This window comes from Pleurodeles waltl, chromosome 4_1, assembly GCF_031143425.1.
Source record: "Pleurodeles waltl isolate 20211129_DDA chromosome 4_1, aPleWal1.hap1.20221129, whole genome shotgun sequence".
NCBI lineage: Eukaryota > Metazoa > Chordata > Amphibia > Caudata > Salamandridae > Pleurodeles > Pleurodeles waltl.
In genome coordinates, this window is record NC_090442.1 from 990,682,000 (window position 1) to 990,697,151 (window position 15,152).

Genomic DNA, 15,152 nt, shown 5'->3' on the forward strand with positions numbered 1-15,152 from the left:
TTCTCTATAACATACTATGCTGCTTTTATCATCATTTTTGATTTGATGAATTGATTTATCCACAGAAACTTTGATTGGTTTATTGTACATGTCACATTGAGGTTTTTGGTAGCTTGATAAGCATCTATCTAAACACAGATGTTGGAATTAAAGTCTTGTGCTAATGTGCAAGTGTACTTATGTATGTCTCATGTGTATTATATTTTTCATTTTGAGCTTTGTTTTTATCATGCATACACAATTTAGAAAAGACAGCAGAACAAAATATTGGGCTAAATAAAAAAAGAATTTGATTGTTCTGCAATGATTCCTATGGCATTTTACTGTTCTTCTTTTGCAATGTCACACGTGTTCAGTCTAGATTTATTTTTTCACTATTTTTGGTTTTAGCTATCATTTATTGTTTTAATGCTCTACATTTTAAAATCAAACATACATACTGGGATTGGAGAAATGTTTTCAATATGTCTTTCTACTACTGGCAGTTACTTAGGGTAGTATTCCAACCCAGCGGTCTTTTGCCAACCACGTCACCACAGATTTGACACAGCTATATGCAAATCAGTCTTAATCCTGCTCCAGTAGAAACAGTCCAGCCTGAACTGTCAAGACAGGTCCTCCAGAACACAAGCAACTCAGGACCTGATTGGGCCTCTTCAGTCAGGTATAGTTTGGTTTCAGTGGCACAGTGAGCAAGGGACCGACATTCTGGCATACCCTTAGCCACTTAGGGCATTACATCAAACGCACAATGGGAGGAACGCTTGAAATAAGTATAACCACTGGCTTAGGAAAGCATTCCAACTCATCAATGTTTTGCCCACCATGGCAATTCAAATTAGACTTATCCATATGCGAATCAGTCTTGGTTCTGCTAGGGATAGTCTAGCCCACACTGCCAAGCCAGGTCCTCTTTGAACCAGAGCACATACACAAGAAACCCAAGTCTAGTTTTGGCCTCATTGGGCCTCTTCAGTTGGTAGTAGCTTGGATCCAGTAGCACAGGGAACAGGGGACCGATGTTTGGGCATCCCCGCTGCACTTAGGGTGTTGTGCTGAAATATACATAAAAGTGATAGATGGAATGTCACTGGTAACTAATCAATGCCACATCCCAGTCCATTGTCATTTTACAAACCCGTGGTCATATTTACAATGCCCCACGGCACAATAACGCCACTGGAGCATCACTTTTCTGATGCTCCGGTGGGGTCCGCACATATTTACAAGGCCATATAAAGGCACCTTGCATGGTTTGTCATGGCCTCATAAATATGGCCCCCTGTCATGCATAACTCTGTGTGAAAGGAGCATTCCATGGGTGTTGCTGTGGGTATTCTCATGCAACCCCCATGGAATCTGATGCATTCCCAAATTTACAAGGTTTCATAAACTTGGGAACGCGTCAGATTCCTACACCACACCAGGGTGGCATAAAAGTGGCCCAACGTAGAGAAATACCTTTATTTCTCCTCATTTGTTGCTGTTTCTATGTGGGCTGAATTGTGCAGCACATAGAGAAGGAGGAAAATGCCTTTAGTGATTGTTTATGTGCAGGAAGGTGTACTTTCCTGTACATAAGCAATCATCCTTGGCGCTAGGCTGGCAACTGTGGGCCATCGCAGAGGAAAGTACAGGAATGCGTTGTCTTGCTGTACATACGATGCATCCCTGCACTTGCCTAATGGCACAGCACAGGAAGCTGCCTTACAGCGCCACCCTGTGCAATTTTCTTGTAAATATGGGCCCATGCCTCCTCAGTTTGGACTCAGTCATATACAAATCTGGGATGCTCAGACATGGGTCCATGCTCACTGGAGCCAAGTTACGCATGAAGGAAGGGCCCAAATCAGCACAAACCTAGTCTTAGTTTGCTTGTGTTGCCCTTTAGACAGAACCTGGCCTGGCTGTTCATGCTGGACTGATCCTTTTGGAAGAGAATCATGACTGATTTGCATATGGCTAGGTCCAAAATGAGGTGACATGCTGAGCAAAATAATGATGGACTGGGATGCGGCCTGATTGCCATTGGTTAAGATTAATTCCAGCCTCCATCCATCACTTTTTGTATATTTAAATTTAAAAATGGCATCAGCTGTATATTTTGATATATATGTTCAATTCACCCTTAGATATCTATGAATAACTATCTCTGCTATGTTTTATTTTTTTATATGTTGCCCCTTTAAGAGTTTGTTTTTTATACTATTGCATTATATTATGAAAATTAAGATCCAAGCAGTTATAGCGTGTAATGTAGGACTTCTGCAAGGCATCGTTCAATTGAAACGCTTTATAGAGGTTTTTCTGAAACTAATCCTTGTGTATGTTTTATTATTTCATTCTCCAGTTTCTTAACTTTTACTTTTTAAATTCCAAAAAATCTCTACAAATTTAGGACTGTTACCTATTTTCAGCCAAAAACTAAATGAACACTGTCTGAAAATGTTTTTAAAGGGGGTCCTTGCACCTTGAAACTTTTCAAATTCCGGATCTGTAAATAAATCCAGTATTTGTACAGCGAGACAAATCCCCTGTGAATGTCTCAAAGCCCTGAATTGAAGGCATGGGGAGAGCTTTTCCCAGAATATTGAGCCGACGCCGAAACTAGAACGTGGTTTCCCCAATTCCGAAGCCGTCAGTTTAAGCCATTAAGCCACGTCTTCTCCCTAAGGTGTTTAAAATGGAGTATGAACACCTTGAAACTATTCACGTTCTTTTATAATTGTTTTTACCTTAATTCCTCTAGCTGTATTCACATATGTGGTAACTGTAACAATCAAGAAAGTAACGGATTGGGCCTAAGGTGACAATTTCCATCAACAGTTTCTCACAAGAATAAATGCAGGAGTAGGTGGAATATATTGATCTTTGCGGTATTTTACAAATGTGGTACAATGGTCTAATGACTAACACTCTAAAGAATGTCACATCGGCAAAGACGGGGAGCAAAGGGTAAGGGGTGCACGAGCTGCATCATCTAAAATAAAAAAACATTTGTTTTTGGATATTCAGCACCACTTAAATGCATCTTTTGATTTCCACAACGATAGTGAAAAAATGCTTTTATTGTAAAAAGGTACAAAACGGCGCACAATGAAGTGCGTTGGCAGAAGAAAACTACGTTTTTTTTGTAAATGAACGTGTAATTTGGATATACATTTTAATTTAACTCATTGGTGTGTTTTTTTCACAGTAATTGAAACGACTTCAAAGCCTCCAGGTACGCAACTACGCTGAAATTTGTGGTGCATATATCACAGCTTGTCGGTAAAATTGCATAAGGCATTCATTCATTTTCAAACGTCAACTTTTCATAGTTTCATGGAAATATAGCCTGATTAAAAGGCGAGTAGACATAACGACGGAAAAGACAATTAACAAGAGATAAATCAAGGCACAACATTTTGAACAAACCGAGTTCGGCATGTTTGCCTTTTTTAGGGCCGTTTCCGTCGATAAATTTCAGCATGTTTGATCTGCCGCAATTTATCAGAGGAAAACTGGGGGTGTGTTAATTATAACGCAACTAGTGATTTCGACCCCTGTGTAAACGTGTTTGTCAAAGGTTTAACATTGAGCACTGAGGCCCACATTACGACATTGGTGATCTTTTTGCTAGACCGCCCGGAAAAGTGTAAAAGGTTCCACCGCCAGCACCGCCACGCCAACAGGACTCCACATGCCTTATTACGATGCGTGATTCAGCTCAGCGTTGTCCTGTATGGCGGTACGGTGCTGGCCCTCGCCGAAACAGGTAAGTGGACCATCCAAAAGGGTGGGAGGGTGTGTGTGTCTGCGTGCGTGCGGATGAGTGTGGTGTGTGTGAATGCATGCGGATCAATGGGGGTGCGTGCATAGAGGTGTGCATATGAGTGGGGAGTGCATGGAGGTGTGTGGATGTGTGGGGGAGTGCATGGAAGTGTGTGGAGGGGTGCATGGAGGTGTGTGGACATGTGGGGGTGTGCATGGAGGTGTGTGGACCTGTGGGGGTGCTGGCAACAGGAATGGGGATTCCTCTCGCCGGGTGCATTACCGCCAGGCTTTCTGTGGCAGCAACCACCGCAAAAAGCCTAGCAGCATGCTGCCTCCTTATAATGGCCCGCGATCTGAGGCCTGCCAACGGCCTGGAGGAGCTCACCACCGGCTGCGTCGGTGCGACCGCACTGGCCGGCCAGGCCGCATTGTGGCTGTTTGGCTTCGGCCAAACCACCGTACTTGTAATGTAGCGGCCTTGACTACCGGGTCTGGGGGGGGGGTAAGATTGCCACACTCGTAATAGAGGCCTGAATTCGTAGTGAGGGTGTAGTCTATATACTGGTCCATTGCTTGTGTACGTACCTGTGTTGTGTTCTTTTATGTGGAGTTCTTAAAGGGGTGTGGCAAACCTTCTAAAGGGATGTGGTCAACACAATTGGGTCAGGGCCTAAATCATGAGAACCTGCATTGTGAACTTAAGAAAATCACTAGGTCTCACTGGGCAGTGGATAATAAAATAGCAAAAAGGTATATTTATTAACCATAAGAAACATAAACAACAAACACTACAATGATTAACATGTGCTGCCTTTCCTGTTAGGAAATACATTTGGGCCAAGCACACACTACATAAAAGTTGCAAAAGAGAATTAAAAGAAATGGACACACTGCATAAAAGTAAACAATTATTCAGTCCCCATATCCTTTGCTGTCTTACTGATGCCTTCAAGACCCATGGGTAGTGTCACACTAGCTGCTGCCCCTACTCAGCCTCAATGTGTTCCATTCAGCAGGTGTTGCACCACTGCATCCTTGCTCACTCACCTCCTGTCCCCGGCAGTTGATGGGACAGGCCATTTGGGCAGCGAGGTCACAGTTTTTGTTTGTTTTTTGTAGATTCATATAGCGCAAACTCGATCTGAAGGTTTGGAGCGCTTTACATGAGCATCAGTTACAATACAGAAGGACACATTCATTTTTTTAATGAAGACGCAGGGTAGCAGGGTGGCAGGAGCAGTGGAGGCCACTTGTCAATGGGGGTTGCGAGGTGGGGGTGTTTAAAAAAATAATAATAACATTTTTAAAAAACTTACATTTCTGTTGGGACAGACTGTTCTGTCTCTCCTTCATCCTAGGACTCCCGGAAGCACAAGGCTCCCAGACTCCTCTCCAACCACAATGCTGCTATCAACAGCATGACAGCAATGTCATGATTTGTCAGAGTGCCCTGCTTCGGCGCTCAGACAGGGAGTAGTGCCCTGTGCACTTTCTCCTCCCGACTGCTAAATATAGCTGGGTGGAGAAACGCTAAGTGTGCATGAAATGTTTGGCCGGCCTAACACGGCCTGCCAAAGCATCATGTACACTTACGTGCACGTTACCCTCTTCCACCAAAGCCCCGTCCTGCCCTAACCATGCTCCAGAGGAAAAGAAAATGATAATAATATTGTGTTATTATCGTTTTATTTTTCCCTTTCGCTGGGAAGGAGGCGGGTTTTTGTTGTAAGAAGTAATGAGGAAGACATGTCCAATCAGTGGATAGATTATAAGATGTAATTACATACCCTGGGGTCAAATCCTAGCCCTTACACTTGACTAAACAACATGATCCTGGGCATACGTCTACTAAACCACTCCTCGTTTTCCTTGGCCAATTGATGCGATCGACTCTTAGAGAAATATGGTCACTCCTGGCGACATGATCAGGGTATTCTTGAATGTGTCCAAGTTTGAAAATTATTATTTACAAATGTTGATGCAACCGTCAGGTTTTTTATTTTTATTATATGTTAAAATGTCTGTTTTCTAAATATTTTTTGTGAGGTTGCATGTACCTTTTTACAAAAATCTCTGATTGCATTTTGGCTCATCCCCAATATGTTAATGTGCAAGACAATGTCTTGAAATAAAGAAACAGTCTGAGGGGGCACACTCGAAACCTTGCATATGGGGACCAACACCAGTTCTTTGGTGCAATAGAACACAGCACCAAAGGATTGTTTTATTTAGTAAAATGCAGGCTGATCCCCTGCACAATGCGCATTGAAGGAAGTGAGTGTCATTCTTCCTTTACAGTGCACGCAACATTCACATGCCCTACATTTAGTGTTAGAATGATTATAATTATATTGCTGTCTAGCTGTTTCATATTGTGCAAACTAGACCCACAGAAGCTCTGTACTTGAGGACAAGTTGCGTCACACAAGATCTCATTCCTTACTACCAGTGGTGTTTGTGTCAGTTGGGTTGCACTAGAGTTAGCCAGAAGAAAACACATATTCGCCTTGTAATTCACACAGCTGCATCCACATTTTTTCTCAGGTGAATTTCAGCGGTTCTGTACCAGTGGAAACTGCTGGTATTATTACGGCTGGGGTAGGATCACTGAGGCAGGTTTCTCTGCAAGACCCTTTGGAAGGGGATGGAGAAACACTTGACTTGGTTGGATGTAGTCTGCACACTCGATGCTCATTGTGAAAGGACAGAGTAAGGTTGCACTGGTGGCTGGCTGTCGCTCGCCCTTTGTGAGTGCTGGGACGGTCACTGGTGGTTCTGAGGATCTGTCCCGAATGGTTGGGGACACAGATGATGTTGACAGAACGGACGATGTTGTTGCTGCTCCAGCATCACAGAAAGAGAAGGGAAATATACAGAGAAAATGTCTCTCTTTAAATAATTTCCCTTCTCTACACGGCTCACGTGGTGTCACAACCCAAAGTTACTAGTGAGAAATGAGTGCAAAGTGAGTATGCACACAACTTTTGTCACTCTAGTGCTCATGCTTGCTCTAATGCTACCGCGAGCAAAAACCGACCGTCTGTGCCACTAGTATAAAAACGAAGCCCGATAGGGACCCCTTTCAATGCCCCCTGTGAAAAACCGTGGGTGCTCAATACTGGCAGGTCCTGGACTACTAAAAGTCATGATCCTCAGTGAGATGAGAGAGCAACGGTGTTGAAGAAAGTTTGTTTTGCTCTTGCTCTTGTTAGTATGCTATGTATAAAACTCAGAGTCTGATTACGATCTTGGCAGATGGGATACTAAGGGCCTCATTATTAATGTGGCAGTCCATAGACCGCCTACTCGTAGAGGCAGTCTGGACCCCCCCCACTGCGGTGGTCCAACTGACACATTACAACCATGGCGGTAGGACTACCAGGCAACCTCCAGCTCCACCAGGATCTTGGATCCTGGCAGTCTGGAGGTGGCAGAGGTACCTGGAGTTCGACCTCGTTCTCCTCCAGCGGTGTCATGGCGGTAGCACTGCCATGAAAAGGCTGGTGGAAAACAGGTGCAGGGGGTAACACACTTGGGCCCCTGTACTGCCCATGCAGTTGGCATGGCAGTGCAGGGGCCCCTGTTGCCAGCACCATCGCTGGGTTCATTGTCTGGAGACAGTGAACATTGTGAGGGTGCCGGTGCACCCTGCAGGCGACAGCATTGTTACCAGTTCAATTACGAGCTGGAGACAACGCTGTAGCCTAGCAGGCAGAAACATAGGTTTCCACCTGCCGACCTAGCAGGAAACCCATAATAGCTCCAGCAGGGAGGTCGCCGCGTAGGCTGCGGCCACCCTGTCAGGAGTTTGGCAGACAGAGTTTTCCGTTCACCAAACTCATAATGGGGCCCTCAGTCACAAGCTAGATAGAAATCCCATCTGCCGCATTACAAGTTCCATTATATCCTATGGAACTGGTAATACGGCAGACAGGATATCCTTCACATTTGTTATGGAGTATCCCATTCGCCAAGATCGTAATCAGGCCCTAAGTCATGCTTACCCCACTACCATGGTCCATAAGCAAATCTGCAGTAATATATAATTGAATACTCACCAAACATGTGAGAATTTGTAGATCAAGATGTGTTTTTTGTTCCTGAACAGGCTGCTGTGGCACCAGGGGCGAGATGAGATCTGTAAGTGGCCTTGTTCCATAAATAGTGTCTGTTTGTTTTATTTTCTGCTGATTGAAATTCAGTACTTTACAAAGCATTTTTTAACACCACAGTATGGCGATGTCTGGAACGTGACGGGCTGCTTAGATTGTGAATGTAGTGCCACGACCCATGAAACGGAATGTAAACCGATGAAGTGTGGTGGTGCCAGTCAGTGTAATTCTGATGAGAAGTACATACCGCCAAAGTCAACTTGTTGTGGAACTTGTGGTATGTATAAATGTTTGAACTCTTATTTAATCCACATTGCAACTTTCATGCTGCCTGTTTTTTCATTACTACACATTTTTTAAATGCACATCCCACAAAGTCGTGGATATAAGTGGTCGAGAGAGAAGTCCCATGATTTTAGGACTCAGGCAAGGCATGGTCCCTAATTTCAGATTGCTTGATGTGCAAGTGATAAGTCCAAATTGTGAAAGACATCACTTGGAACCCTATAGTGAAAACACCACTGAAGTAACACCTACTCAATCTACAATTTTATGTTGTATGTGGTACTCCAACAAGCATCCCTCCTGTTAACTGATGACATAATCAGCTATACCAGGGGACAGGAGTTATTGAAAGTATACACAACAGGACTTTCCTCATCGCTCCCAACTTTCCCATCCATTAAAAATTTACATAGTGCTCTATCATCCTCTTCCTACCTTCATCTGGCCTTCCTTCTCACCTTCCTTTAATAGTTTGTTTTAAAACGTGAAAACCTAACATCCTGCCACCTTCTTCCATCTTCATTAGTAGGCCTTTCCCATAAATGTGAAACATACCCAATGTTCTGCTGTCCTTTTGTACCTCTGGCCAGATTATCATATACAAATTTGAAAACAAATTCCATCATTTGCAACCTCCTTGGAACCACCTCTCCTCACATCATTTAAAACAGTATCTTGTGACCTGCAATCATCTCCCCTCCCTCTGGTTTGTCTCCTTCTTTCTCCTTAACACCAGCATAGACATAAAGCCTCTGTCAGCAATGGATCTGCACAGAGCAAGGGAGGGGAGGGCAAGTGGTTGTTGGTGGCACTAAGACATTATGCACATCCTCCACATAAGAAACTTGATTAATATTTAGGGTGTTCGACTGCCCACCTGTTGTCAGGGTGAAACCTCAAAGTCTGTAAATTAACTTGAGTTCAACACCCTGGTGTCTATGGCACAGAGCAGACAGGCTTAAAGTAGGGCAATGTTTAAAGTATTTATGCAGTACCAAAACAGTAGCAAAGTCAAAACACCAAGAAACAAAATCCTAAACCACATTAGAAAATTAAAAAAACAAAGTGAAATGTAATAAACAAAATGACACTAGAGTGACAAAAAAGGAAGAAGGGGAGATAAGAATTGTTAAAATTTTAAAGAGAAAAAGTGCTAAGTACACTAAGCACCCATGTTAGTCAAAGGAAGTGGTAAACCGGGACCTAAGTGCAATTTGAGGCTTCCCTTGATGGAGCCCTGGTCGGGTACATCAAGTGGATTGCTCCCAGGGAAAGGCTGGAAGTCAAACAGTTTGAAAAAGTCTATAAGCCCCAATGTAGAAAGGGACTTTTGGCCTCATTTCGAGTTTGGCAGACGGAAAAGGCCGTCCGTCAAACTCCCGACAGGGTGGCCGCTGCCTACGTGGGGACCTCCCTGCTGGAGTCATTATGAGTTTCTCACTAGTTTGGTGGGCGGAAGCCTGAGTTCCTGCCCGCTGGCCTAGCGGGAAACAGGCTACAGCAGTGGCTCTGGCTCATAATTGAGCCAGCGGTAATGCTGTAGCCACAAGGGTGCACAAGCACCCTCGCAATGTTTGTTGTCTGCAAAGCAGACAGTGAACATTACGAAGGTGCTGGACAGGGGGCCCTGCACTGCCCATACCAAGTGCATGGGTGGTGCAGGGGTCCCCATGTGCCCCCCTGTACCTGTTCTCCGCCAGCCTTTTCATGGCGGTGTTACTGGCATGAAAAGGCTGGTGAAGAACGAGGTCGTAATCTGCAAGACAGCTCTGCCCTGCCGGATTAGGATCTCCAGCACCGCCAGAACGTCAGAATCCAAGATCCTGGTGGAGCTGGCAGTTCTCTGGTGGTCAGACCAACAGAGTTGTTATGTGGCGGTCCGAACAATACTGCAAGAGTGACAATCCCAAGACTGCTGCCCTGGTAATAAGGCCCTTTGTCTTTTTTCTGAAGAAAAGTGTTGAAATTTCCCAATCAACCACAGGAGTACATGTCAAAAGCCCCAGGAGCTCAGGGGAAGGCCCTTAGAGGCTCTCTGGGTATCAGGCAGAGGCCAACAGCAAAGTCTAGGCCAAGACCAGTTGCTGCTGGTCAGCTGGGCACTTTAGGAAAAAGGTTTTTTGAAGCTTGTTGAGTTCCTGTAGCCATACAGGATGTCAGCCATCTCACTCTTAGAGTTCACTTCTTTGTCCTGAGTATAGGGGTGAAAAGGTCCAGTCCTTCGGGGCTTCCCTCTGGTCACAGATAGCAGGCCCAATTATGTTCAGTTCTTCCACAGGTCCAGAAAGTGTTTTGAGGACGTTCCTTGAAGAGCCACATTCATGCCTGACCCCAGCTAATTTGTGGGTCTGACTCCTGGCCACTCCTTACCCAATAAGATAAATGATCCCAGGGTCAAGCCTACCCTCTGTTTCAGTAGTTCCTCTTTGCTTCTCTTTAAAAAGGCCCAAAATGCTACGTACCAGGGAATGTTCATGATGACACAGGTCTTAGACCATGCTAAACTTGGGCTCTGAGGGTTAGTGTAGGAGGCTGGACTGGCTTGTAGTGAGTACCAAGGGGTACTTACACCTTGCACCAGGCCCAGTTATCCCTTATTAGTGTATAGGGTGTCTAGCAGCATAGGCTGATAGATAATGGTAGCTTAGCAGAGCAGCTTAGGCTGAACTAGGAGACGAGTGAAGCTCCTACAGTACCACTAGTGTCATATGCACAATATCACAAGAAAACACAATACACAGATATACTAAAAATAAAGGTACTTTATTTTTATGACAATATGCCAAAAGTATCTCAGTGAGTACCCTCAGTATGAGGATAGCAAATATTCACCAGAAATATGTACACAATACCAAAATATGCCGTAATAGTATTAGAAAACAGTGCAAGCAATGTATAGTTACAATAGGATGCAATGGGGACACCTGGGGATAGGGGCAACACAAGCCATATACTCCAAAAGTGGAATGCGAACCACGAATGGACCCCAAACCTATGTGACCTTGTAGAGGGTCGCTGGGACTATTAGAAAATAGTAAGGGTTAGAAAAATAGCCCACCCCAAGACCCTGAAAAGTGAGTGCAAAGTGCACTAAAGTTCCCCAAAGGACAAAGAAGTCGTGATAGGGGAATTCTGCAGGAAAGACACAAACCAACAATGCAACAACAATGGATTTCCAGTCGAGGGTACCTGTGGAACAAGGGGACCAAGTCCAAAAGTCACAAGCAAGTCGGAGATGGGCAGATGCCCAGGAAATGCCAGCTGTGGATGCAAAGAAGCTGCTACTGGGATGTAGAAGCTGAGGATTCTGCAGGAACGACAAGGGCTAGAGACTTCCCCTTTGGAGGATGGATCCCCCACGCCGTGGAGAGTCGTGCAGAAGTATTTTCCCTCCAAAAGACCACCAACAAGCCTTGCTAGCTGCAAATCGTGCGGTTGGGGTTTTTGGATGCTGCTGTGGCCCAGAAGGGACCAGGATGTCGCCAATTGCGTCTGGGGACAGAGGGGGCATCAAGCAAGACAAGGAGTCCTCTCAGCAGCAGGCAGCACCCGCAGAAGTGCCAGAAACAGGCACTACAAGGATGTGTGAAACAATGCTCACCCGAAGTCGCACAAAGGAGTCCCAAGTTGCCGGAGGACAACTTAGGAGGTCGTGCAATGCAGGTTAGAGTGCCGTGGACCCAGGCTGGACTGTGCACAAAGGATTTCCGCCGGAAGTGCACGGAGGCAGGAGTAGCTGCAAAAGTTGCGGTTCCCAGCAATGCAGTCTGGCGTGGGGAGGCAAGGACTTACCTCCACCAAACTTGGACTGAAGAGTCACTGGACTGTGGGAGTCACTTGGACAGAGTTGCTGGATTCAAGGGACCTCGCTCGTTGTGCTGAGAGGAGACCCAGGGTACCGGTGAAGCAGTTCTTTGGTGCCTGCGGTTGCAGGGGGACGATTCCGTCGGCCCACGGGAGATTTCTTCGGAGCTTCTAGTGCAGAGAGGAGGCAGACTACCCCCACAGCATGCACCACCAGGAAAACAGTTGAGAAGGCGGCAGGATCAGCGTTACAAGGTCGCAGTAGTCGTCTTTGCTACTTTGTTGCAGTTTTGCAGGCTTCCAGCGCGGTCAGCAGTCGATTCCTTGGCAGAAGGTGAAGAGAGAGATCCAGAGGAACTCGGATGAGCTCTTGCATTCGTTATCTAAGGAATCCCAAGAGACAGAGACCCTAAATAGCCAGAAAAGAGGGTTTGGCTACCTAGAAGAGAGGATAGGCTAGCAACACCTGAAGGAGCCTATCAGAAGGAGTCTCTGACGTCACCTGATGGCACTGACCACTCAGAGCAGTCCAGTGCCAGCAACACCTCTGTTTCCAAGATGGCAGAGGTCTGGAGCACACTGGAGGAGCTCTGGGCACCTCCCAGGGGAGGTACAGGTCAGGGGAGTGGTCACTCCCCTTTCCTTTGTCCAGTTCTGCGCCAGAGCAGGGCTAAGGGGTCCCTGGACCGGTGTAGACTGGCTTATGCAGAAATGGGCACCATGTGTGCCCATGAAAGCATTTCCAGAGGCTGGGGGAGGCTACTCCTCCCCTGCCTTCACACCATTTTCCAAAGGGAGAGGGTGTAACACCCTCTCTCAGAGGAAGTCCTTTGTTCTGCCATCCTGGGCAAGGCCTGGCTGGACCCCAGGAGGGCAGAAGCCTGTCTGAGGGGTTGGCAGCAGCAGCAGCTGCAGTGAAACCCCGGGAAAGGCAGTTTGGCAGTACCAGGGTCTGTGCTACAGACCACTGGGATCATGGGATTGTGCCAACTATGCCAGGATGTTATAGAGGGGGCAATTCCATGATCATAGACATGTTACATGGCCATATTCGGAGTTACCATTGTGAAGCTACATATAGGTAGTGACCTATATGTAGTGCACGCATGTAATGGTGTCCCCGCACTCACAAAGTCCGGGGAATTGGCCCTGAACAATGTGGGGGCACCTTGGCTAGTGCCAGGGTGCCCTCACACTAAGTAACTTTGCACCTAACCTTTACCAGGTAAAGATTAGATATAGGTGACTTATAAGTTTCTTAAGTGCAGTGTAAAATGGCTGTGAAATAACATGGACGTTATTTCACTCAGGCTGCAGTGGCAGGCCTGTGTAAGAATTGTCAGAGCTCCCTATGGGTGGCAAAAGAAATGCTGCAGCCCATAGGGATCTCCTGGAACCCCAATACCCTGGGTACCTCAGTACCATATACTAGGGAATTATAAGGGTGTTCCAGTAAGCCAATGTAAATTGGTAAAATTGGTCACTAGCCTGTTAGTGACAATTTGAAAGAAATGAGAGAGCATAACCACTGAGGTTCTGGTTAGCAGAGCCTCAGTGAGACAGTTAGGCATCACACAGGGAACACATACCTATAGGTCACAAACGTATGAGCACTGGGGTCCTGACTAGCAGGGTCCCAGTGACACATAACAAACATACTGAAAACATAGGGTTTTCACTATGAGCACTGGGCCGTGGCTAGCAGGATCCCAGTGAGACAGTGAAAACACCCTGACATACACTCACAAACAGGCCAAAAGTGGGGGTAACAAGGCTAGAAAGAGGCTACTTTCTCACACAACCCCCCCCCCCAAACGAAGGACAATAAGGCTAACCTTGGCCAGTTGAGACTTTATTGTCTAAGTGGTGATAAGTAGAGAGTAGCTCTGCAATAGACTGGTTACTCTCTTTATCATCCACTATGTGGTTACTTCCCTGTGGGGATGTAAACCACCCTGTTTGAAGTTTTTTAGCTAAGCAACAATGTGAAGATGTATTATCAGAGTTTGTATCAGTAAGTTTTAGTTTAGAGCAGTGGGAATTGTCCACTGAACCTATTTGTAGTGATGGAAATGCCAGACAGGGATGCTGTCTCAGAAAAGCCATAGCTGGGCAAAAACTTTGTCCATATGGCTGGAAGAGAGAACAGGGATGCTGTTTCTCTTGAGTTGGAGCAGGGCAGGGATGCTGTCCTATGAGCTCCACACTAGGGTAGGGATGCTGTCCTGAGTGTTGTGAGGCAGTGCAGGGTTTCTGCACTAAAGTTTCTCTGGGAGGGTTGGAGGGAGGCTCCATGTTAACTAAAATGGTGCTCTTTTTCTCACCAATGTTAGTTATCCCACAGAGAGGTACTTCTGCCTCAGGGAGTACAGCTTTGCCAGCTGATGCTTCCCTTGGAACAGGTGCCACCCCAGAAGAGGTTTCTCCCAGCACAGGAATGGTATCCTGAATGGCAGGGTAGTTAGGGGATATTGTGATACCCTTTTTACCTGTTGATGGAGAGGGATCCTGAGTTTTCAGGCCTTCTCTCCTTTGCTTTTTCATTTCAGTAGAAATGAGAGGGAACAATTCCTCTGGGATGCCCAGCATGGCTGCATGGGCATACAACTCTACATCAGCCCAACCCGAGGCCTCTAGGTCATTACCTAAGAGACAGTCTACAGGTAAGCTAGGTGATACCACCACCTGCTTAGGGCCAGTAACTCCACCCCAACTAAACTGAATTATAGCTAAGGGAAGAAACTTAGTGGAGTTATGGACATCAATAATTTTATACTGTTGTCCAATGATGTGTTGTTCAGGAGCCACTAGGTTTTCAGTCACCAAAGTGATACTGGCACCTGTGTCCCTGTAGGCCAAGGCCTCAACACCATTTATTGAAACTGTCTGCCTGTACTTATCCATTGTAAGGGGACAAGCAGCCAGTGTGGCAAGGCCAATGCCACTAGGTGTGACAGAAACTGTCTTGGGACTGACTACCCCAGTTTCTATTATGGACCCATAAGTGAACCCAACTACACCCTTTGCTTGTCTGTTGCCAGCAGTCCCACCACTAGTACCACTACTGCTAGGGGCACTAGAGCTTGATGTATTAGTGGTGGTAGGCTCAGGGGGTTTACCTGGACAGGACTTATCCCCTGGCCTATGGCCTCTGTTTTTACACACAAAGCACCAAGGTTTTTTAAATTGTGTCGG

General features: G+C 45.9%; 1 protein-coding gene across 50 annotated transcripts in view; it reads left to right on the forward strand.

Annotated features, from left to right (window-relative positions):
* Positions 1-15,152, forward strand: part of LOC138288307 (mucin-19) — a 1,675,551-nt gene that overhangs the window by 1,635,272 nt on the left and 25,127 nt on the right. For all 50 annotated transcript variants that reach the window (XM_069229764.1, XM_069229784.1, XM_069229763.1 and 47 more), the window contains 3 exons: positions 3,197-3,223; positions 7,865-7,896; positions 7,989-8,145. In XM_069229764.1, the coding sequence (XP_069085865.1) occupies positions 3,197-3,223; positions 7,865-7,896; positions 7,989-8,145 (216 nt within the window). The remainder of the gene's footprint in view (positions 1-3,196; positions 3,224-7,864; positions 7,897-7,988; positions 8,146-15,152) is intronic.